Genomic DNA, 26,638 nt, shown 5'->3' with positions numbered 1-26,638 from the left:
TTTTTCCATGCGGCCCTAAGTAATGTACATTTAGTGTACTGCATTAGAAGCACACTGGTTATGCTGAGTGTGGAAAAAACTGAGAGCGCTGGCACTGAGCGTGGAGAAAAATGGCAGCTCATCTTCTGGCTTTTTAAAAAAAGTGTGGTACTTTTGTTGGAAACAATTTAAAAATGAGTAAATTTAGATTGTGGCCAGGGGCGACCTCCTCAAAAATATCCCTCGCAAATTAATATTGGTCGCAAACGATCGTTTTAGGTCGCAATCTGGAGCCCTGCACTGTACTTTAATGTCAAATGCTGAACGGTCTGCACAGCACTGCATAAAGTGAAATACACCTATTGTGACCAGTCAAAGAGAAGATTTAATGAATGTAAAAAAGACAATTAAATGACCATCATGAGTTTGTTTACCAGCATAAATTGCTCGAATCCGATTCAGTGTTATTCAGGTCTGGCTGTATTTCTCTGAAATAACAATTTGAAATGCAAATCAGCAGTTTATTGGAATCCAATTCCTCCTGGAACAAATGTGGTCAACAAACACTACTGCAAAGCTGTGTCTCTGTTAGAACAGCACTATACGGTTTTGCAACTCACAAAATGTAAAAATGAAATTATACAGTGGGATGAGCCAGGAGAATGTCCACGGGCACTGAGTGTTTATTTAGGATGGGAAGTCACATGCTTCCATAAAATCATGAACCCATACCCTCTCATTTTTCCACCACAGGACTATAGAAAAGAGACGATTGCAATAAGGAGGTGGATCCTGTATGCTGTGAATGAGCCTGTGATCGTGATGAATTCAGTCATCATCTCTTTACCTCAAAACGAACAATGCAAAATTACCTGAGATGCCTTTATCCTCAGTTCACACACACATTAGTGATAAAGGCTGATTGCGTCTGGTTTCCTGTGGTTTGTGCATCTTAAGAGTGTGACTCAGCACTGTATTCAGAAATGTAAGCCCCTGTCTCTCCATCACACTCTCTGCTCTTCCTCTCATCACAGCCTGAAGGACCAGGAGGGCCCATTAGCATCTTAAGAAGCACTTTCATATTACAGCTGTCTTCATCATCATATATCAAAGCATTTAATGCTTCCTGTTTACATGTAACATGGCTGTTATCATACAGATGAGCAAACAAACTAAATGGTAACGCGTGTTGTGGTAGTGCTAGTGTTATATCAAATAAAATGACTATTAGCAGCCTGATGCACTTTGTGACTTATACTGCTAAAAACGACAGGAGTAAAGCGACCAATCACAGTCTGTTCTTATTAAGTACAGATAATTTCATCACGTGACTATGCAAGCAAAAAATATATACAGTAGTTGTGTGCATCACGGTCATATTTTAATGTGTTAACTGGCTGCTAAATGCTTTAAATTAAAGGACCAACATGTCATTTTTTTCAAAAATGCAATATAATATATGTAACTAGGTCTTCAGAGGTGTATAAAGACCTTACATAATAAGGTGTTATGTTTTTATTATCTTATGCTGGGTTCACACCAAAAGCGAATGAAGCGATTTGCGTTAGTAAATTACATACAAAGTCAATGCAAAGACGCGAATAGATGCGAACTCGTGGCAGGCCATGCAAATCAATCAATCGTGTCTTCCACGCAAGTTGAAAAACTTCAACTCGACCGAGAAATTTGTGCGAAGATCTCATTGACACCGACACTTTCCGTCGTGTGATGTTTTTTCCCGCGAGTAATAAAGAGCGTGGAACACGATTGCTCGCGTTTGGTGTGAACACAGCATGTGAATGAGCTATTTCTACCTACATACATCACGGCTCCCCTTACATGGAAATCGGCATGTTGTTTCTACAGTCAACATGTTTTGTATTATACGTTATCCCCTTCTGCAAAGAAGTGAAAACGTAACAACATCTTATTGCCGTTTCAGCCACCGTAGTGCTTCGAAAGAGAGGGGTTAGCGGAGGAGTGAGCCGTTGGTTGCAATTCAGCTCAAAACATACCTGTTCCGTATTTATTTTACTAACCAATAACTGTCTGACTGTCTGTCTGTCCAAAAAAAATGTTTTTATTGTTGCTCGTTCTCTCCTTTGCTTACTCCAGCTTTAATCCTCCTAGTAGCATGGCCTTGTAAACTAATGGTACTGTTTAGCGTGTTGACAAAATGTTTACATGCTCTCCTACTTGTAAGTCGCTTTGGATAAAAGCATCTGCCATAGAATAAATGTATGTAATGTATGTAATTCGTAACCTTACCGCTAGATGACGCTAAATTTCCTACACTGGACCTTTAAACAAACAAATAAACAACTTAAGAATCTTTTAACAAATCATGCATTACCAAGACATAATTGACTAAAAAAGGTACAAAAATAAGTCCATGGCATCTGGCCAATCAGATTCTGTCATTTCTACATCAGACGGTCTGTGAACAGTTTATTTCAGACTGAGACTGTGGTAGCAGTAAAACGCAGTGATTTTAGCGAGCGGCTTTAGCTCATATGTGGGCAGAAGTCTGACATTTTCTGTGCTGTAATAATTGTCTTGATCTGTCAGTACCTGGACAGTATTCTAGCTTTGAGTGGTTAGACTCTGCGAGAGCCAATCACTCTTCTGTCTGTAAGCTTGACTAAACCCATCTCACCCACCAACGCTGTGTCTGAGGAAGCTGGGGAGTCTGGTACAAACCAATCTCAATCAAACAGGTGCCAGACTTGGACCTCGACACAGAATAAAGGTGAAAGACAACTGGTGCAAGGAATTATAATTGAATTAAAAAATGACAGCATGGGCATGGACTTTTTTAGTGCATGATTTAATAAATGCTAAAAAATAAATAAAATCAAAGACTTCTTCAAGAAGTGAACATGGTCAATGTCATAAATTTTACTCATTTAACAATTCTGCTTGTTTCAAAAAGCTCCAAATCTAATAAATTCTCCACCTCCAGTTTCAAATTAGATTTGGAACAGATTTTAAATGTCGCCTCAGACCTCAGGAGTTTGGTTTCAGAGACAATCTAATTCTTTCCCTCACATTTCACTGTATGTTCGAGCTGTGTGAGGTTTGTAATAAGAGTGATAGTGCTCATGCTGTTTTTAGCAGGGTTCTACAAAACGTAACCCACATACAGTACCACACCACAAAGCCTGGACAGATGGAGGAGCTAAAGCTAAAGCTGCCCTCCAGGATCAGCGCTCCGGATGCGCACAAGACCATTCAAGATGAACTCCATGTTACACTGAACTACCCCTTCAGTACAGATGACCGCGGCTAGTGAGGTTTGTAATTATCACAAATTCTGACACAGGTGTGATGAAGAGTCTATAGCTGTTGTTAGACATGACTGCATTGCAAAGACAGATCTAGTTGTGAGGAGTTATGAACCAGTAGCAAATCTGTCCTATTCCATCAGTGGGTTAAAGAATCGAAAGGTATTATGGCGATATCTTACTCTACTGCATAATCCCTGGATTACACGGAGCGTGTTAATCCAACAGCATGAAGATAACGTGCTTAAATCCTCACACCATCCATCAATCGTGCCAAGAGACTTGTACCACTGCCACAAAACAAGTTGGATCCGGAATCAATTGTAGTGAATGCTAAGCTGCACATGTGTTTCATAACTTTTATAATGAAGTTGTCAATTATTTTCAATATAAAAATGGAAAACATTTTTTAATTATGACCCGCATCTAATTATGACTGTTGTCTATTTCCACGAGCGTCATTAGAATTTTCATCATGTTTGAGATTCCACCAGCACGATTTCTGCGCTCACATGCATACAGTACAGAGGCTATTACGTGCCTACTTGTGAGCGATGTGCTTTTGTCCAATCACAATTACAGACAGTAGCTGACTGTTTGATATCACTTCTATGGCCATTACAGAGCAAACAAAATGTGTTACTTTATACATTTACTGGTGAGCAGAGATGATCTGGCCTTCTCAATTCATTTCAATTCATACAGGAGCTGAGTGCAAAGGATTATGGGACTGAAAGAGGAAAACAAGTGAGAAAAGAATAAACATAGAGATGAAACGAGCTATTCAAAGTCTACTTGTACTGCAGACATTTCTAGTTGGTTTAGTGGTTAAATCACATCATTACATACACTTTCATTGTCACTAGGCTGTTGCTGGGTTAACTAAAGAGATAGTTTGCCCAAAAATAAAAAATCAATCATCATTTTTTCACCTCCATGTCATTCAAAACCTGTATATGACTCTTTCTTCTGTGGAACCCAAAGGATTATATTTTGAGAAATGTCTCTGTGGTTTTGTGTCCATACAATGGAAGTCAATGTTGTTTGGTTACTAACATTTTTCAAAATATCTTCTTATGTGTTCTGCAGAAGAAAGAAAGTCACACAGGTTCAGAATGACACAAGGGTTAATAAATTATAAAATAATTTTCATTTTTGGGTGAACTATTTATCCTTTTAACATTTTCTCAAAAATAGTACAGTATAGTACATTTTTTGACCATATATTGAAAGACCTCTCCCCCAGCAGTTTTGGTGCTGAGTGGATTTATTCTGCACCACTGCACAAGTAGGGTAAGTGTCCAATGTGCCTGTGTTTTTGTATGAATGTAAGAACATTTTAGTGTGTAAACCTCATTAAAAACAGAACAAAGCTCACACACACATAAACGCAAATCACCACACCTATCAGAGCTAAATACATTCTCTTTGTAGTTACACTCATCTTCTGAATCATCTCTCATTATCTCACTCTTCTTCATGTGGCCTACAACCCTCTTTTCTTCCTACAGTATGTGTTTCCTGCCCCGGCTGTCCTTTCCGCATCCTCTCCTCAGGTAGAGCAGGCATGTGGAGTGTGTTATAGTACTCTAAATCCACCTCCCTCCATCTCACTCTGTCTGTCTCTGTAGCCTTGAGATGGTGAGAGCTGAACTGCCTCCCACATGCCAGCAGACGACACACTGAGAGCCACAAAGCAACCCGCTCCTCCTCTCCACCAGTGTTGGGTGTAACTAGTTACTAAGTAATTAGTTACTGTAATTTAATTACTTTCCCTTGAAAAAGTAAAGTAAGGGATTACTCTTATTTTTTCTGTAATTTAATTACAGTTACTTTTGATGTAATTAAACTAAATACTTTGTGTAATATGTGTGTGTGCAATAGTTGAATTGACATCAAAATTCAAAGTCTAACTTTAAAATCCGTGCTTTAATGTATTATTCTCACATTTGTAATACTTTGGTCAGTTAATAAGAGTACTTTATGTAGTTTAATATTATTTATTTGAATGAATTAAAAGAGCCCTTTCATGTGTATCCTTCAATCCCTTAACTAATCAAGGTTGATATAGGATATAGAAAGTAATTAGTAATAAGTAACTAAATACTTGTTGGAGAGAGTCATTTGTACAGTAATCTAATTACACTATTGAATATGTAATTAGTAACTAGTAATTACTTACTTTTTCAGAGTAATTTACCCAACACTGCTCTCCACCCCATCTTTTCTATAAAAATCACCAAAGCAGAGGAAAAGACGAGTTGGGCATAGGACGTAGTATTTCTGTGTTCGATACACTCCCCCAAGGTTTGTACACATTTCGGAAAAGTTTTTTTCGAACATGAAATTGTGTTACGTAACAACTTTTCTTAGTCCCTTATTGGGCAATTCTCCCGGAAAAGCATGCCCACGCGTCAACCAGCGAGAGAAAGAGCACGATTTGTAGATCGTTTGAAACGCACACAGTAAGTGAACCTGAGTCAAATGTCTGAGTTTTGTTGGCAATCAGAGCGTACGTACATTATGTAAACAACACAAACTTATAGTGAATCAACAGTTATGCAGGGTGATGATGTATTGTGTGCTGTATCTGTCTTTTATAAATGTGATCAAACTAAATACTCTTCGAAGACATGAAGTATGCAGTAATACTCTATAGGTACTCAAGATTAATATGAGATTGGCAGAAACTGCATGTGTTACCTCCGCTTTAAATGTATCTCACTGACCCCTATGAACATCAAACACAAGGTTGCCAGATCTGTGTACCAAGCCCCTCCCACCAAAAATAACAAAACTCAAAGTATGCCACTCCTATACCTAAAATACACATTTTACAGACACTGCTATGCATCACATACACTTTCTTTATTCAAATCACTGCATAGTAGTATATATACAGTACAAACAGCATAATGTATTTCATAAACATAGACAATTTGCACAAAATCCTTCCACTTGGCAATGGTTCAAATGTAGCCCAATTCCAAATAAAATCAAATAAACAATTAAGGGCCGTGCGTAGGACCTACGCCGTAGCCTCTATGCCGGTTTTAATTTATACTTGTGCGTCAGTGTCCACGTCCACAGGCAATGACCACTAGGCGTCAGTGTCTACGAGCGTGTTGCTTGTGTAACCAAGACAAGAGCCGAAGAAGAAGCAGCTCGTTGTGTACGCTGTCTGAATTAGCAGTGATAGCGGCAAGTAAACAGTCACTTTTGTTGCAGCTTGAGATGTTAAATATAGAAGAACAAATAATTTACTTTGATAATTCATCCGGAAATGCGCTTGAGTAAACATGATGCTATCGCAGAGTTTTTGACCTTAGGGAGGGGTCCAAACAGACCAATCACAGTGCTTGAGGTCTGCGTTGAGTTGACGCGTTATTACATTGTTGGAGAGGTGCACATCAGGCTACGCAGAGCTACGCACAGACTACGGTGTAGCTACGGCTTAGGTCCTACGAACGACGATAAATCGCCCATTACTTAGAAATAAAAATGTTGTCTTTTACTTATGCAGCTTATTTTGTTCTACAGGAAAACAGAAGAAAATCCAGATAATATCTCTGAAGAGTACTGACAACGCTCTTCTTATGTGCAATGACACTACGTAGTGTCTTGTTTAGCCTTTCTGGAGCTTGACAGACACTTTGAACTGTCGCTGCATGAAAACAGAGCTTTCCTTGTCCTTTTGAGCTGCAGTGTTTCTGCAAAAGTTTTTGGTCTGTGCTATCCCTTTCAGATGTCAGATTAAAAATCTATCCCCACACACTCACCAGCCTAACCTGTTAAACTTCACACAAATGTGTGCGTGTGTTTTCTGGTAGGTGTTGATGAGTTAGCTGCATGCAGTCAGACCTGCCCACATAACTTTGAGGTCACATGAGAGTGCAGACACAGCCTGTGGCTCCATGCGTCTCCGTGAGTCTCATGAGCGACTGTGCAGTCGGATCTGTAAGAGTGGGAGTGGCACGTTTTACCTTTTCCCTCACCCACACCAAGGCCCCCCCCAACCATCCACCCCCCTTCTCATTGTAGCCCATGGCACAGGGACCGAACATTGCGTGCCTGCGGAGGACCCGAGCGCAACTTCAACAAGCTCCCTGTGGAGCCTTAATCATGGCAATCATGTGCTTGACGAATAATTTCAAATTCTCAATTTTACACACTAAATTGGTTACATTATAACATTCAAACACTCGCAAACGTGTGTAACATCTATTCAAGTGGTAGAACGAGTCGCTTACTGTTAAAGTAGAGTCCAGAACAATGAAGCAAGCTGTCCGGAGTCCCTGAATCGAGTATGTGCCGGATGCTGAAGGGGTAGTGCCGCATCCCAGGGCTGGTGATGGGGGAGGAGATGAAATGGAGGAGGAGCGGTGAGAAAGAGGCAGTAGCCTTTTATTTGGACCCATATGACAGAAAGCCTGCTCTCCTTGCTGCTTCTGCTCTCCCTTTTTCTTAATGGCTAACAGCCTCTTTCATTTTAATGGATTGAATTGAAGGAGGATGGGTACGGTTTGCTGTGTGTGTGTGCAGAAACACTCTCTCTAGACACATGAAGGTGAAAAAGATTGTGCCCCAAATCCCCACCGCACAAAAGCCTCTGCTGTGCATTCTTTTTTTATAACAATCAAAACTGTCTCAAAGCAAGCATGTGTTTGTTAAAAGAAAGAAAAATAGACTAGTGTTTACACTTCCTAAAGAAAATGTGAGAAACACTTGCCTTTGCAAAAGTCGCTGCTATCATGCAAAGGTGTTGGTTTCCAGATTATTTCTTTGCCACTGCTATGGGGCCAAGTCAAATAAGCCCAGCCCTAAATCTTTATTTTAGTCCCTTGATATGGGTCACTCCTTTGTTGTAAATCGGTATGGGATTTTTCCACTCGGTTATAGAGCAACAGAAAAAAAAAGAATGAATTGAAAGCAAGAAAGAAAGAAAGCAAGCAAAGAAGGAAACAAGCAATAAAGCAAGAAATAAAGAAAGATAGAAAGAAAGAAAGAAAGAAAGAAAGAAAGAAAGAAAGAAAGAAAGAAAGAAAGAAAGAAAGAAAGAAAGAAAGAAAGAAAGAAAGAAATTTCGGGTCTGTATGGCCCATTAGCATCAGCTCTGTTAGCACCTTTAACTCACCACAGTCCAGCCATCATTATAAAGTCTTTATGACCTGTGACAGCCAATCAAGACTCTGGATTTTATTAGTCTCATTTTTATTCGCACAACTACTGCACATTATCGACAATCTACCAACAGCCAGGAGAACAAAATAACACAGCGTTGTGTTTGTAGAGAGTTTGTGTTTATGACCTTCGTTCTCTGTAACAGTTCGTAATCTCACTTAAATCCGAGGCGCCACTAGAAGACATCGTGTCCCTCAAACCAAGGAGTGTTAAGATTTGCGCTCACAAATCTTTTGTCTTCTGGTCAGGTTGGAGCCTGTGCACCAATGTGGTCAACAGTTTCTTATTGTCTTTGTTTGCCGTATAAACAGTCCTTCACACCTCCATATGCTGTGCCTCCCTCCCTCTCGACTGCTTGTCGGCTGAGAATGCCCCAGTCTGACTCGCTGCTGCGAGTGGGCAGAATAATGCAGGCGGCTGCGTCCCCAGACGTGTTTCTAAAGGCCGTTGCATATGCATCTTTAATTTGAGTCCAGACACGGCTGATTCAGAGGCATCAAGAAATTATCACGCTGTTGATTTATATAGTGGGCCGACTGAAACAAGTGCTGTATTGAGAATTTAGATTTGAATTAAGTGTAAAGGGGAACGAAACGAGAACAGAAAGAAATCTTTCTATGTTCTAACGTGCATGGACAGCCATACATATATGCACACACACACACACACTGACCCGATGTGTAGTGGAGAGCTGCATATGTTTGATGTGGAGACAATAGAAAAATAAGGCAGGCCACCCCAGACTCTCGGATTTGAGAGAGGATGCTGCGCTTTGTGCAAGTGGTATTGGCACCATCATCGGAGTGGGCGTGCTGACGAGGCAGTGCAGCATCATGGGGCTGGTTGATGGGGGAGGAGACAAAATCAAGAGGAGAGGAGGAAGGGTGCTGGACAGCCAAACAGAAGCCCTTTATTGGGATTTTACTGTGCAACTGCATCAAGCAATATGTACAATGAGTTCAAATATGGTTTCTTATGTTGTGGGCTAATTGAATGCATATTCATGTACTTTGAAAAGTTTGTGTGAGTGTGCATATATGTTTTTTGCAGTGTATAAACCACTTTAAATAGAAAATGAACAACAATGTAATTGGCTCGTATAACGGCATAAGTGGTCTCTTCACCACAGGGGTGCTCCATGCACCAGTGGATGTGCTCATGGTGGTTACGGCCCAGCCTATAGGAACATCTTAATTAGCTTTATGTTGTAAGTATAACAGTAAATAAAGGGTTATGCTTAGCCGACTACACGGCGGGTAATTTGTAATGATATCTGTGGGTGCTGACAAGAAGGATTGAGACCAAGTCATAACCGTAAACCTCAGTTCATGGCTACACACATACACACCAGGTGGCCTCCTCCTCAAGGCTGCACAGCAGATAAACTGGAGGATTCAGGACAGAGGGGAATGAGGGAGGGAACGGTGAAAATAAAATTGAACTCACATTTTCAGGGACAGAACAGTGTACAGGGCAATAAAAACAGAGAGATGATGTTTACAGAGACCTTGTGTTTTTAACAACGCGGCCTTCTGTCTACACTCTTCGCAGTTTAACCGGTTAACACTTTAACAATTAAAAACATCTGAATATATACAGTATATACAGTAAATTATAGCTATACAGCCGTGGAAAAAATTAACTGACCATTCCAAATGTAAAATGAATCTCCTAATGCAGTCAGACACAAAGCAGTCTCAACACATAATAAATAAGTAAACTTAATTTGACCAATCTAAATGGGTTAAACATATTAAAATTGAGTTGGATTTACTTAATAATTTGTTCAATTAAAATTACTCAAACAAAATAATTAAAATCTAAACGACCAATATTAGTATATTTTATTCTCAAGATTTTTAAGTTATTTTAACAATTTTTTTCGGTTAAAACAGGAACATAATTATATTAAGTATATTTTAATCATTTCTTTTCATAAAATCTACTAAGGCAAAAAATCTTTTTTTTTCAGTGTACAGACATATCTCATAGCAAAATTAGAAATTTGGATTTACACATGGTGTCACGATCCTGTCTGTCTTCCCCGGTAGTTTGGACTTTTAGTTTGTTTCTTTTGAGTTCCGCTCTCTTGTCTGTTTCAGGACTTCATTGAAATGAGAGAATTTAGAAAGTGCAACCCCATTCTATTCAGCCGCAGGTAGTGTAAATCTAGTAGCAGTTTTATAATTAGCGCTAATATCATTAGTCAATCCCGTTTCTGAGGCTAAGCCCCCACAGTCGGTTTAAGAGGACAATCCCTGCGCGACTCTTTCTACGAGACATCCAAGACTGCTCTTGCAGTTGCCATTTTGGCATACCCTATTAGATCATTAATGATTTCCATGATGTAGCCCTAATGTAGTCAATTACGCTAGTTCAGTGGCTTTAATACAGCCAATTACATTTTCCTCAATGCTAGCTATGATCATACAGAATCAGAGACGATCAGAGTAGCCAAGAGTCATTTTTCTTCCACATTTGGGGCGGTAAACATCACAAATCAACACCGTTGACCACAGGAGGAAAACCTTATGATTTTACACTGTGATGGTTTATTGCATCTGTCTTCCTGCATCAAGCAAATTGGATGAAGACTGCAATCCACTGTGACTTTAGTCACTGCAAACGTGTTGTGGGAAAGCGTTATCTGATCCAATTTCCCTTTAGCACAAAACAACTTCCAATCATCTCAGTGGGTAGGGGGCAGAATTAGCCACAAACCCACTTGCACTAATGCACCGAGGGCGAAGGAGAGACAAGTCTAAGATATCACTATTATGCAGCAAGCCTTGAGGAAAAACAGGAAGTTCTTTGAAGGAGGAAGAGATTTTGATGACCGCTATCGACTGAACCGTCTCAACGCCCAGCGTGCACGGTGTAAGTTTACCTACAGACTACAGAGTTTAATCCTGTATGACTAATAGGTCTTCTGTTACAACAGATTCATGACAAAGCATTACATCAGAAGCTTTGAAAGAGGATTTCATCAGGCATTAGTCTTTAAAATCGCTGCGTTGCTGTAGCTCCACAGGTAGAACAAGGCTCGAGCAATGTGAAGATCATGGGTTCAAACACAAAAAGATATTAATAAAACATTTACTGTATATTAAATGTGCCAAATAATGTAAATGCATCCATGACTAGTCAACACAGACCCAACACCTCCAGTAATGTCAGAGCTAATAAACTACAGAAAAGAAGATATTAGCAGATATAATAAACAGAGAAAGAAGATATTTTGATGAATGTAGGAAAGCAAACAGTTCTGGGGCACTTTTGACTGCTACTTGTTATTTTTTCTACTATGGTAGTCAATGGAGGCCAAGATCTGTTTGGTTACAAGAATTCTTCCAAATACATTTCTCTGTGTTCATCAGAACAAAGGCATTTATACAGACGGTAAATCTAGCAAATTATGACAGAATTTACCTGACCTCTGTTTGTTGGACAATCTCTGGCCAACAGCTGGGAGATCCTATGTTATCCATGCACAGTCTCACATCTGTGCCTTTAAGAACTCGTTCTAATGTATTGTTCTCTCCAGAGCAGCATCACACCAATAGTAAACACAGAAAATGTGTCAAAGGTCGACAACTGGTGCCGCCTCATAAGGTGCTCTTAACGCAACCCACTATTTTCCCAAAAGCTCTTGCTGTTTAAAGGAACAGTTCACCCCAAAAATGAAAACTACCGTATGTCATTATTCACAATAAGTTTAACGTAAATTACAGGGATAGTTCACAAAATAATATTCTGCCATTATTTATTTACCATTATGTGGTTCTGTGTTACACAGAAGATATTTTGAGAAATGTCTCTGTGGTTTTGTGTCCATACAATGGAAGTCAATGGGGGTCAGGGTTGTTTGGTTACTAACATTCTTCACAATATCTCCTTTTGTGTTCAGAAGAAAGAGAAAGATCATACAGGGTTTGAATGACACGAGGGTGAATAAATGATGACAGAATTTTGCCATAAATGCCTCATTTGAATATGTGCATTATTTTTTAACACACACTGTACTGTTTTGGGTGAACTGTCCCTTTAAGGAAAGGATTACATTACTCAATCTCTCCTAAAGTAACACCCATGCTTGTCACTGTTTCTCCGCAGATTGCCAATCGAACCAAGGTCACTGGGTGCTGCGAACACACCTGCTTCAAATTTAGAAGAGCAAACCGGCACAGCGGAGCGCCCCTTATATAATAGTTTATCTTATCTCCTTCTACCAACACAGTGTTTTATCCGCCCTCCAGTAAAAGTCAGAGGATCTGATAGCACCAGGTCCAAATTTCAGGGGCATTTTGGAGATTTATGGAGCAACCTTTACACGACTTCCCTGAAATGTACCCTCTCCACTCCCCATAAAACAATCAGGAGGAGGTGCGGGACCTCTGTCAAAGGGTGCTTACACAAACACTCTTTTATACAGCCTTCACATTGAGGGTCGAATTCTGAGAAACGCTGAGCCTGTCGAAATAGCAGATAGGACGTGTGTTTCGTGTGCGGTGAAGTGCGCCAACTCATCAGCCCTGATTGAAGCCTACGCTACACATTCAATAGAAGTAAACCAACCTTGATCAGGTGTCTATGATCTAACTGCATAGAGATAGCGAACACACTTGCAAACACGTGTGCTAATCACAGCAGGCTGTTGTTCAGACAAAACACATTGTTAGCCATTGCTCATGTGCACAACCGAATAAGTGGAATAATTAATCCAAACCCTTGTTATTTGAGGGTGGCAGTTAATAATTAAGTGACCTCTGGCTTTGGCTCAGTTGAAACCATTGTGTTATACAGCAAATGAGCCATTCGAATACACACACACATTTTTATAGAACACACTAACTGAGTGTTCCCACCAAACGCGACTTGCGCAAATGAATCGCGCTATTCCCGCGTAGTTGGACGCTTGAACATTTTGAGTTTACTCGCTTCATTCGCGCATGAAATTCACTTCAGAACAGACGCGAATTCGCGTCATGGGAGGGGCTTCTGACAGGCGGCTCCAGTCTCGTATATGTATAGCTCAAATTGAGTAAAGATCGTTTTTTACAATTTACCAGATTGTCCGACCTCCTCACTCACTTTCTACCAAGCAAGATCCTTTTTATTCCTGTTTCAATAAAAGTAAGATGTATCGTACAGCTCCGGGTATCCACATACAGCAAAGATGAATTTGTCCTCCATTGTTGTTTCGGATTTCTGCCTCCGCTCGCTACGTCATAATAACGTCACTACTAGAGCAAGCTCCTGATTGGTTAACGCGGCGCGAATTTTCACCAAAGTTCAGATTTTTCAACTCGCCGAAACGCTCAATTCGCGCCGCAGGATGTCCTATCGCGTCTTTGCATTGACTTAACATGTAAATCACTCGCGCTTATCGCTTCATTCGCGTTTGGTGGGAACGCAGCTTTAGGCTGTGTTTTGTAATCCAAACCTGTATGACTTTCGTTCTTTTGCAGAACACAAAAAAAGATATTTTGAAGAATGTTGATAACCAAACAACATTGACCCCCATTGACTTCCATTGTATGGACACATAACCACTGAGTCTGAGACATTCCTCAAAATATCTTTTTTCTGTTCCACAGAAACAAAAAGTCATATACAGTTTCTAAACAACATGAGGGCGAATAAATAACGACAGAATTTTCATTCTTGGGTGAACTATCCCATTAAGGACATTTTAACATTCCTTCTTTCTTTTACATCTTTAATATGCATCTTTATCAGTGTCAGCCCCCACATGCAGTCATTATGAGAGAGGGGGCTGCCTGGTCATGTGCATAAATGAGGGGGGAGGAGAACAGTGGTCCGTTCTTCGAGTTCTCTCTCTTTTGTATGATTCATCTGAAGAGGCCTTCAGATTTTATCATCTGGCTTCTTCCCTATTCCTCCTCGCTATCTCGCTCCGGGTCCTCCAGATTAACTCGGCAAACACACTCCTAATCAAATAGAACACACACTGGGAAATGTCATATGTTAATGGCCTTGCATTTTTAATAACATTTCCATTAGATGATCATGTGATTATCGCCCTTGGTCTCTCTCTTTTCCCGATTCTCCCACACAGGCTCTTTATTGCCGGTAGGCTCATAATTGGGGGCGAGACATTTTTTCCTCAAACATCAGACACAGATGGAGACGGTCGTCTATTTCAAATGACCTTACATCTATGCAGTCAGGAGTTATGTATACATATGGTACGTCTTAAGACTGACGGGCTGGTTTAATGGAAATAGCTGCGTTCTTCGGTATGGGCTGGGATATGTGTCTGTAGCTGCCTGTTGGACGGTTAAATCAGATAAGAATCAGCAACCTGCTGAAACCAGAGAGAATGACCTGACAGTATTAATGAACCTCTGCCTGCCTGTCATTCAAATACAACCGCATACGGCCGTCAGGTCAACTGATAGACACAACGCTGCTGTTTTAAAGAGTGTCAGGGGGTCATGGTTGTGTGCATGCTGCTATGTGATAATCATGTATAGAAAAAAAGTGTGACAAATAACAAAGCATAGGTTATTCATCTCTCTGTTTAAATGCACTAAAACACTTTTTTTTAAATGGCGTTTATTGCTTTTTGGAACCAAACTCTTCATATGATTATGTTTGCATGTATCTATCTGTCAAGTCAAGTTTATTTAAATAGCACTTTTCACAATTACATTGTTGCAAAGCAGCTCTACACACATTATAATTAATTAATAGATTAATAAATAAAATAAAATAAAGAGACTATGAGGTACTAAGATACCTGGTATTATTGCAAGATTTTCCCTATGCAAGGTGCATTAATGAAATGTAACTAATATAAATACTATGCTGGATTGTTAGAAACTGTAAGTTGTTCAATTGAAGTATATCATTTAATTGAAGTATATTATTTTAAGTATCATCACTACTGGAAACACAACAATTAGCAATAATACCATAACATGCAAATAGAATGTATAAAGTTAAATGCACAAGTTAAATTTAAGATGTTTGTTTATGGAGTATAAACCCCAAGAATAAAAATCAGCAATCTCCTAGTGAGTAAGCCAGTGGTGACGGACAAGGAACCAAAACTCCACTAAAAATGTATAAATGTTGAGAAAAAAACCTTGGGAGAGACCAGACTCAACCTGGAGGGCCAGTTCTTTTCTGGCATCTTAATGTAACACGGCTGCAACTTCACAGAGAATGAATACTGTAGGCGGTGAGATTCTACGGAAATAAGTAAGTGGAAGATAACTTGTGGAAATAGCAGAACAAGTTTTTCAGGTATGTAGTAGCTCATACCATCATAAAAGGACATGTTTACCATCTCGAACCTTTATCAATTTATCCATTAGCATACTTTCCATACTTTTCTGTTTTCTATTACAGTTTGTACTGTTGCAATTCATCTCAATGCCAGTTTAACTCTTTACTATAGAACGTTTTCAAATCCCTATAGAAGAAATGAACTAGTAAAAACAATCCAGTACCAACGTCTCAGAAAAAGTGACCGATCACAGCTTTGCTCTACAGAAGTTAAACAGAAAGGAATTCGCAGATAACGGAATACAGAGACAACCGACACAGAGACTCCACGTTCACACCTTATCCCAAACAGCAAACATAGACCTCTTCCAACATCATGATTCAGCCTGCTTTTGACTGAGTCACATGCAGAAAGCTCAGAGTGACAGCACTGACAGCTCTGACAGGAGTAGCCAAGCATCTGTAATGTATGTTTTTCTATTAGAAAACGAGGATCGGGGCACACTTGCTTTGCTTTTTGATGGCCGCGCCTACTGGCGTCGATGTTGTCGGGCATCTCTGAGCTATCTGCCCTCACACACTGAGAGACTAAAGAGCAGATCATAAATGTGTGCTGTCTGAAGGATGAGAAGAAAGAGACAGCATGAAAACGGAGAGCGCAGGAGAGATGAGGAGGTGACAGGAGAGGAGATGATGATTAGGTTAGTGGAGGGACAAGGTAAGTAAAGGTGAGATGCAACCTTTAACACTGACAGATCTACTACTGTGCGTCTGTTTTTTGTGCTGTGTGAGAAGACATCTTTTACAGTGTGCGTCTGATGTACATCTTTGGATGTGTAGTCGTGCTTAGAATCAATGTGGCTTCGTTTTTTATCAATGTCTAATAGCCCCCAAGACAATCACACCTTTTGAGCATTAAATAAAGCTTGTGAAGCTACTACTATAATCCGAGTATTTACTTTTACACTCGACCTCCATCCCCGGCCTCCGGTGGGAAAGCCATCAAAGAACTACAGAATAATCTTATATTTAAAATGCATCTACAATAAAACACACAATGCACATTAATGTGGACAATATTAATAACACTAGAGTCACTTGTTCACATGTTTATGAAAGTACAATTACAATTCACGGCTACAGGGTTTGAATACATTAGTACAAAGCTGATATAATGCAGTAACTGGGGTTTATTATGCACCACAGCAGGGGTCTGATGGAGCTCTCCTGGCAGTCTGAAGTAATGTACAGGGGTAGTTCAGTGCTGCGGGGCAGAACATCACCTTGACAGCATCTGTTCAGCTCTCGCGAACCAGCTGAGCGGCTCCATTTTTTGAGGCGCCAAGCATAAATTAACAACTTTTTAAGTTGCATTTAATTTTAATGTCTCAGGTCTTAAAACCCCATGGGTATACTGTAGCTTCCAATGTATAATGGACATCGGGGACGAATGGGCACGGGGCAAAACCATCAGTCCAAGAGAATACAACGAAACACAGTCTGTTTTCAGTTCACAGGTTAGACAGTTAAACTGGGTTGAGATTAAACAGCATGAGTAATTGAGCATTTAGACACACATTAACTTTTACAAGAGGCCAAATAGGTAAAAGAAAAGAAGCCAGATGACTACACTAAATATGCCTAGCCAGCCAGTGTTCCGCATGGCTGCACAGATTAAATGTTTTCAAAAAGATGTGTGTTATAAGATCAACTAAGTCAACATATTTGACTGTGGCTCTGTTCCTAAAACCTAGAGAGATACTGCCTACAGTGTACAGTATTGTCATGGTTCTGCCACCAGACCAAGAAAGACATGACGTGAGGAGGCAGAATCATGACAGAACCTCATGTTTAATGTGGAGAGAGGCATTTTTGGCCCTTATGGCTTGCCATACACTCTCTCCGGTCTTGTCTTTGTCCCCGCCCCTTCGTTTCCTCATTATTGATCATTAATTAGTTCATGCCCTGCACCTGTTCCCCTCTTGATTTATCCCCTTTATAATGCCCTTGTGTTTTCTGTCTTGTGCTGGTTCATTTCGATTCGTGTGATTTGTTTGGTGAGTTCTTGTGTCTTGGCAGTGTAGTCTAGTTATTTGTAAACTATGGTAAATGTCATCTTTAGTTCTGTCTAGTTTAGTTAGTCTGTGTTCCTGTTTATCTGTCATGTTTATATCTTTGTTATATTACCCCCTCGTGGGTTTTTGTTTTGTTATTATTATTAAAGTCTCTTGTTAACCCCTTACCAGCTGTCTGCACCTGGGTCCTCTGACCTTGCTCACCCCCCCCCATCCCCCCCCCCCTCCCTCCCCGTTCGTGACACAGTATACTGTAGCAATTTAATATTATTTTAAATTTAAACATTAAAGAATCTTTTTGTTTACAAAACTACTAAGTATAGCTATACTTATTACTGTACATTGCTCTTTGGGATACTTGATTCTGATTGGTGAGCTAAAGTCTCCTCGATTCTGATTGGTCAACATCCACGATAATACACTGCTAATCTTGACCAGCACAATTTATATGTTTTCATGTATTACTCTGCTGTCTGTTTTTATGCCAGGTTTACATATGAGATGATAAACTCAATATTTCATGTCCATTGATTTACTTATGTGGCAAGTAGCTGTGTACTGTAAAAAGCTGGACAATGTTAATCCAGACAGTTATCATCACAAAATCAAACCAGACAGGGTGATCAACACCCTGACACAAAAAAATGAAACAAATTTAGTTAGAATCAACATTTCCGTCTTGCACAGCATACTCAATCTAATTTTTAAGCACACCGCAATGCCTTCTGGGATTGCTTTTTCTATAAAAGACACATGACGTACAGTATCTTATAACCCGTCTAAAATTAGGTGTCTTAAAAAGCCACAAAAACAGGATGTCCATCATTTGGAACGTCAGAGGTCCACCGTTGGTTTTGAAACAGCATGTGTCACCTCTTACTCAGAAAATCAGCAGCCATGCCTGACTTAAGGAAGGTGGTTCTTTTTGGCAAAACATTGCAATTTCAAAAGCAACTCCAATCAGCCTGAGAGAGCAGTTGTGATCACCTGACCTCCCTTTTTCTCTCTAACTCCATGAACTTTCCTGTCTATTTCTGCTTGCCGCTACCTTCATCACTGTCTCTGTTCCTCTTTCATCATCCTCTGTCTATATTCTTGTCACAGTCCTGCTGATAGAAGGGTTCAGGATGCCAGGTCTTGCTGATGGCCCTGAGCATCGGCTACAGAGAGCGCTCTAAAAGGGCCTGCCCACATCTGGCTCCCGCGAGAGAAGTTTCAGAGGTCAGCAGCACTGCCCGTGATCCCACTGTTACCTTCATATAATCACCTCAGTGTGTAGAGAGCCGTGCCTATCTTCCAGTGTCAAAACTCACCATTCAAGCAAAAGATGAAACTGGTCAGGTTAGGGAAGGGGAGTTTTTTACTTGAAGTCTACTCAAACAGTTAGTAACACTGAAAATAGTCGCAATTTAGCAACAGGCATTTAGTCTTTGTACTGTGCAGCTTGCTCTGGCCAAGAACTTCCTCATAATAAGAGGCCAACCATGCTTAGTTTTGTTCATCCACGCCATATTAAGACAGTTAAGTCTAAAATAATTGGATACCGCAATACTAAACTGTTTCAAATTCAAAATTCAGAATTTTGTGTAATATGCATTAGATGGTCAGTAAACACGACTGTGGTTGACCTGTAAGTGTGCCATTTAGGGTTTTGACGGCCTTCTCTCTGAATTACCCATGAAATTGAAGTCGCATTCAACGTCAGTATTGTGACGTATTTCCAAATGAAACGGAATATTGAGCAGTAAAATTGGTTGTTTTTCCAATGTGAATTCATTGGATCTAGAACTGTAGGTGTTTAGTTTAGAAAAACATCTGCCCAACATCTTCACAATGTCAAACTGACGTCCTCAGAGAAGGGTCACAACTTCAGAGCAGCAGTACATTTTTAGATTTTTATTAAAGATTACAAAGACAATTTGTGTGACTTGCACGGATGAAATGTTCACCACTAGACTAGTAATGTACTAACAAAATCAACAGGGACAATTTTGATTTCATACAGACTTTCAAAAGAGGTGGAATAATCTGCCTTTCACAATATGGCCCCTTTAAGAAGGATAACATTATTCTGATACCAAATACACTAAAGCATGACATTAAATCATTAGGGATGTAACGATTCACTCAGCTCACGATGCGATGCGAGTCACGATTCTGATCTCACGATGCGATTTATTCACGATTTACTCACGATTTATTTTTAAAAAATGAGTTGAAACAAATGAGAAATGAACAACTTCCCTTGCATTATTTCTTAAATGCTTCACATTTCTTTGTATAATAAAATAATGTTTTATTTCAAATAACAAAACTAAACTGCAATTTTATAACAAATTAATAATAGAAAAAGTCTCTTTAATATAAACAAACTAATACTGTCTGAGCTTTTCTTGGATTTTTTTGCATTTAAGAAATATCAGCATGTCCACGTTTAGATTTGAGGTGAAAATAGCGGCCCCTGCTGTTCAAAAAATGTATTGCGATTCAGTTCACACCTCAACCGATTTGAATCGTCACTCATTATAACCGATTTTCAACCGGCTCAGGGTGAATCGTTACATCCCTATAAATCATATTTCATAACCAATCTTGTTACAATTCAAGCTCGATAAGAATTCACTGATTATCAACAATGAAATGCTTAATTCTAAAGCAGTTCAATCGAGTGAATGGGGGTCAGATGGGTACAGTCGGAGTTTAGTTTGTGATACTGTAGCTAATTTTCATTTGTGAATGTTTGTATCTGTGTGGGTGTTCGTGATCCCCTCTACATGTACATACAGCTTTCTGTACTGAAGGTTTCAGACTGATTTCAATGAAGAGAGATTACAGTTATACTTTCAACAGAGAGAGAGTGTGTGTGTGTTGGTGCGTGTTGTGTGTGTGGAGTGTTTTGTGTGTGGGTGTGTCTGTCTTCTGTGTTTTCAACCTTTTCTTGTTTTTGCAGGTACAACTTTGATTGTTTTGCTTGTAGTCAATGTGTCTCATGTACAGCTGCTTTGTAACAATGAAAATTGTAAAAGCGCTATATAAATAAAGTTGAGTTGAGTTGAGTTGAGAGAGAGAAAGAGAGAGAGAGAAAGAGAGAGTGAGGAAACAAAGAGAAAAGAAGGTAGAGAGACAGAGAAAAAAGCTTTTAGCTTTTTCAGCATTATCAAAGTAAAACAGATTTTTGGGTTACTAATATCACTTCACAGACACACCGTCTCTAATAGAGAATGAAACAAAAAATGAATGACCCTCCCAGATGGATCTTGAAAACTTTTTACCTATCCACAAACACATCCATAAATGTTTATCTTCATCACTCTCTCGCTTTCCATCTCTCTTTTTTCACCTTATCTCTCTGCGTCTCTAAATTCATCTCTTTGTATAGAATCTTTCTCCTTCCTTGACAGCAGCAGGAAGTGGGTTACTACATCATAATCGATTCCTATACTGTAGCTTCTCTCAACTCATGCTGGACTTTCTATTCCCCTCATACAGCACAAGAGAATATGCTTCATGCTTCACGCGAACGAATGCACACACACACACGGCATGACACCATTTTCTTACTGAAACACCCTTAAGATAAATTGATTTGAGAGGCAAAATTGTGTTAGATAAGTTAACTTATATTTTCTGTTTTTAGCTCACTAAACTTCATTAGATTTATGTAGAATAGTTTATCCAAAAAATGATGATAGTTCACCCTAAAAAAAATTCTATTATATAAATATTATATACTATACTTTGCATTTTATTCTCTGAAAAACAAAGATTATTACTGTACCCAACACAAAGTTTGCTTCTTAAAGGTATTTCAGACATGCATTTTATCCAAGACAGTATCATTTGTCTCCTGCTAATGCTAAAGGGTTTAAACTCTCCAATAAGACAAAAACGAGCAGATCTCTTACCGTCCTCGTCCTTGTGAGCGTTTTGCGGGCTGTGCATCCTCTCAGTGCTGGACGGGTTGTTCAGGTCTGACAGTGCGGCGTGACGTTCAGCTGATATCCATGTGGGGTCACTCATATCAAACTCCTCGCTACTCACTGAACACTCATCCTGCAAACAGAGACGTGCCAGTTCAACAGCTGAGGAAGGATTGCTCATATCAGTGCAATGTCTGTCTGTGCGCAACTCTAGAATAGACACGCATGTCAAATTGGACCGTGATGTTGGCAGGCAAGCAGGCCCATGAGGAGGCCTGTCAGAAAGAGCAGTCACCTCCCGCTGAGTGACAGCTTCACTCACACACACACAAATACTGAGGCCTACCAGATTATGGGCACAAAAGTACTGTGTATAAAATAAACTGGGTTTTCATGTATACATTTTTATGTGATTTTTGGAGTGTCCTATTTAAATGGAGGATGGAATCATGCAGATGCAAATACAAGATGCAGATGGAAAGATGCAAATCAAAACCCAAAATGCACATAAAAGCATGTGGGTGGGTGCCTAAAATAGGGATGCACCGATCCGATATTCTGGATCGGAATTGGCGCCGATACGGGTCTATTTTGCTGGATCGGGTATCGGACTGACGGGTTCCATTCAAATCCGATCCATTGCGTTACCCGCGGATGTTACTCTTACGCTTTAAAAAGGACTAACTATCAGGAAACCATTGTAAAAGTTTTCATGTACTGTATTCCACGTCATGTATTTCGATAGCTTTATGCTAGGAATAAACCAATGTAGCATAATTAAGAAACTCTGACCTCCGCTGGTCCTGTCATCTGTCAATCTCCATCCAGCATGCATATGTCCGGTGTTGTATCAAAATCTGACTCCTCGTGAGATTATGACTGTTTTCTCCTAAAAAGGTTAGGGTTAAGTGTGGGGGTGGGCTTTAGAGATAGGGACCAATCACATAGCAGCATCCTAAGTGTATAAACCAATCAGAATTAGGGGAGTCAAAATCTGCCGGGGAGTCAAAATCTGACAGGGAGTCGAAATTCGGTACAACACCGGTAACAGTCAGGACGCCACTCGTTCAAATGTTTTCATTATTCTTCATAATCACTAGATAATAGTCTATGGTTTTGTTTAAAATGCATTTTGCCAGAGACGGTACTCGCTGAGTGTATTAGATTAAAGCAATGGAAGCTGTCTATGTTGTGCGTTATTCATACACAATAACTATTTTTTTAACTGTTGGATGGATGCAATGCATTATGTGTAAACACATAACATATCTCTTCTCTTTGTGTTATAACTGTTTTGAACTTGGGGAGCAAACATCCCCGCGACATCAGAAGGATCATCTTCAGGACGCATCATTATGCGGTATATATTATATACAGAGATAGTAGTATTTTACTCAAGTACATTTTTAATAGGGGTGGGAATCCTTTGGTCCCTCACGATTCGATTCAGAATCGATTCTCTACGTGCTAATTTGCTTATGTGTGACGTCATTACGTCGCATTTACGCTCAGAGTCAGACTAGTGTTAGCACTTTTGCTTCTAGTCTCTAAACTGTCACATTCTGTATTATAATGCAAAACTGCCCAGTGAAGCCGTTCTCATTTACATATTTTCTGTAGTAATTAACGTGACTAATTAATACTACATGTTAACCAGTGTCAGAATTTTTCATGACGCCGGCAGTAAGTTCAGGAATTGCCTGATTGTCTTACAAAATCATCATACGCCTATGGAGCAGTGGATTCATCTAATGCAGCGCACCTAGCACCTCTGGTAACAAACTGTGCATATTTACAGAAGTATGTTCATGTTCTTATGTCTTAACAGTTAGTGACAGGTTTTGGGAAAACGCAATTTGCACTCACTTAGTGACAAGTATGCTGCGGCACAGTGAATTAAATGCGCTGCTTTTACCTTCCGCTCACTGCAGAGAACAGACCGAGAAAGACCTTTCTAAAATGTATTTTGTTTATCTTGCAGTTTAGTCCAAGGGGGCTGGATCATTTTCTCTATCTTTACTGCTTGTGTGTCTTTACTGCTGTGTGTGAGGTGTGCGCACTCAAAACTGTCCGCACCCTTGAATGACTTCTGCCTTTTTTGTTCCACTAACATCACGTTATTAATACATTTAAAAATCGATTTTTGGACTTTTGTGAATCGATTCAGAATCGTCCACGTCTGCATCGCGATGCATCTAAGAATCAAATTTTCCCTGCACCCCTATTTTTTAAGTATCTGTACTTTATAAGATTACATTGTAAAGCATTATATACAATAGTACAATTTATAAAAAACATTTTTATATGTTTTTTACCTTTAATACAGTACTTAAAAAGAAAGTGGTAGATTTTAATGTACTCAAGGATTAAAAGGTTAAAACAACATTTATTTATGAAATGTAGTGGAGTAAAAAGTATGATTTGAAGTCATTTTTGTCCAAAGTCAAAACACTCTGATAAAGTACAGATATTTTAAAATGTACTTGTAAGTAAAAATGCTTAAGTACTATCCACTGCTGGCAATAAAAGATAAAATATATGCAATTCTCTGTTGATCAAGAAAACAGTGCTAGTATCAGATCAGGATCGGTATCGGCCGATACTCAGAATTCAGGTATTGGAATCGTAACGGCAAAGGGAAAAGCGGTATCGGTGCATCCCTAGCCTAAAACTTATTTGTTCTTAGATATAAGACATATGCTAACAATGGCAAACAAACATAGTGGTTGTGTCTGTGTTGCTCGAGAAATAAATCACAAATTATGTATTATATCGAACAAAAAAGCCACAGTGGCTTTACAAATAGAAATGCTATTTAAAATTCAAAACTAGCTAGCGTAGACACAGAGAAAATAATGTACTGCTTCAATATTGTGCTTGCACAGGGTGGGAAAGACCTTTGTACCTCGTTTCTTTCCAATCAAATTTCAATCTCAAGTATGTGTTCTATTCTACCAAAGTGTTTTCATGGCACTTGAATGGCACAAATGTCTTGTACTGTCTGAACACATGCGCATGCATTTTTTGCCTCACAGCTTTAAAAATTATTCCATAAAACATACAGGTCAAGAAAAAAAATCACACTTTGCAGAGAAAGAGTGAATACAAGAGTGAATACATTGCAATTAAAAGAATGTTTACGAGATATATTTTATTTGGATGTGTAAATAACGTTTTGTGATGCGATATAGAAGGCTACAGAGATAAAGCATTTATCTGCTAATAAACATGCATTGATTTCTAAGGAATGTCTAATGTAAAAAAACTGTGTTTGCTAAGAAATTTATCTTACACCTGGTATTCTAAAAGCACATTTAAAACATTTCTTCAGACTTTACAGCAGAAAACCTTCATATTACAATATACATTTGGAAAGGTTGTTCGAAGCATTAAAACTTCCAACAACCTTAAGGGAACAATACGGGGTTTTAGGAGGATCTATTGACAGAAATGCAATATAATATACAAAACTATTTCTTCAGAGGTGTATAAAGACCTTACGTATGAACCATTATGTTTGTAATACCTTAGAATAAGCCGTTTATATCTACATACAGAGCGGGCCTACATACATTGAATTCGCCGCCATGTTTTGTACAGCAGCCCTAAACGGACAAACAACTCTACAACGTGAGTTTCCTCTTCCTCTCCCCTGCGGTATCGTGGTGAAACAGATCACGGATCATCCGCGGATCGTGCTCTACGGTTCGGAATGCATGTGACCTGCGGATCGTTGAGTAAAAGAGTAAAACGCGCTCTCGCTCTCTCTCCAGTTTTAGCGCCAACGCGCTCTCGCTCTCTCTCTCCAGTATCTGGACGAGTACAATATTAAAGCGGTTCCAGATAAATAATGATGCTCAAAACTGGTCCGTCACACAGCTAATATTATATTAATAACAAACAGAAAAAACAATGTTACTCACATACTGATCCGAATCAAAGCATCCTCCTCGGGGGTGATTTTAAGACGATCTTTCTCTCCAACGTCTCTCTGCTGGAAAGTATCTCCATAGATATCTGTGAGTATCTCTGCTAAAAGCCTTAGTACCGCGGGTCCTAACTCATCTCTGCTGGAAAGTCTTTATAATATTAACACAGGTCCTAGCTACTGCCTGACTTTTATCCTTCTTTTTATACTTAGAATCCACAGACCTTTTATTTTATGTAATAAATAAGACATCGCCCTTTCTACAGTCTTTCTAATGCCCGCACGATCTCTTCCCTGCGTCAACATGAGAAGACACGCTGTCTCAGAAATATCAAAATATCTTCTTTTGTGTTACACAAAAAAACCTTGTGCTCCACAGGGGGTCAACTGAATTACTTCAAAAAATCTGAAGAGACAGAGACATTACTCCTCAGTAGCCAGTCTGAAACGTGTTCATTATCTACATGAGCATCTTTAACTTCAAGGCAGACACTGGCTTTACATGCTGTCCAGAGCTTAAAAGCAATGAAATACCTGAGCATAATGTGCTGGATGAATGAGGATGATTTATGAGACATGCGAAAGTAAAAGCTGCCCGAGGGACAGTGGATGAGGGCCCATCTGCTCATGCCTGTTGTTGAAGAGGAACCCCGCAACCCCACTTTACCACAAGATTTACGATTAAACAAGCAGTTTTTTCGCCCTAGAGCTGCAAATCACCCGATACCTCCCGCCGCCAGCCCAGCGGCCAGCTCTGATTGGTTAATCCATTTGACAAGCAAATTGGACAGTGCATTATTGATGCAGCACTGCGAGGAAAACTCTCTCCTTTCTTGTGTGGATTTTCTTGTCAAAATACTTTCTTCTATTCCAGTGTTATGTCATTGTTTGAGCGACATGTCAACTTCTGGCTTAACCAATTGCATAAGTTTGGAGCGGGGAGTAACTGTTTGTCCTGACTCATAACAATGTAAATCTGTCAGGGTGGACACCATATTACATTTTTATTTTGTACGC

General features: G+C 39.5%; 1 protein-coding gene across 1 annotated transcript in view; it reads right to left on the bottom strand.

The window, feature by feature from the left end:
• nol4lb (nucleolar protein 4-like b) overlaps window positions 1–26,638 on the bottom strand; it is a 112,527-nt gene that overhangs the window by 29,411 nt on the left and 56,478 nt on the right. The window contains exon 5 of the mRNA XM_057363141.1: window positions 21,679–21,826. Coding sequence (XP_057219124.1) covers window positions 21,679–21,826 — 148 coding nt within the window. The remainder of the gene's footprint in view (window positions 1–21,678; window positions 21,827–26,638) is intronic.

Source organism: Triplophysa rosa, linkage group LG21, assembly GCF_024868665.1.
Source record: "Triplophysa rosa linkage group LG21, Trosa_1v2, whole genome shotgun sequence".
In the NCBI taxonomy this organism is placed as follows: Eukaryota; Metazoa; Chordata; class Actinopteri; order Cypriniformes; family Nemacheilidae; genus Triplophysa; species Triplophysa rosa.
This window is presented reverse-complemented; position numbering and strand designations above follow the sequence as displayed.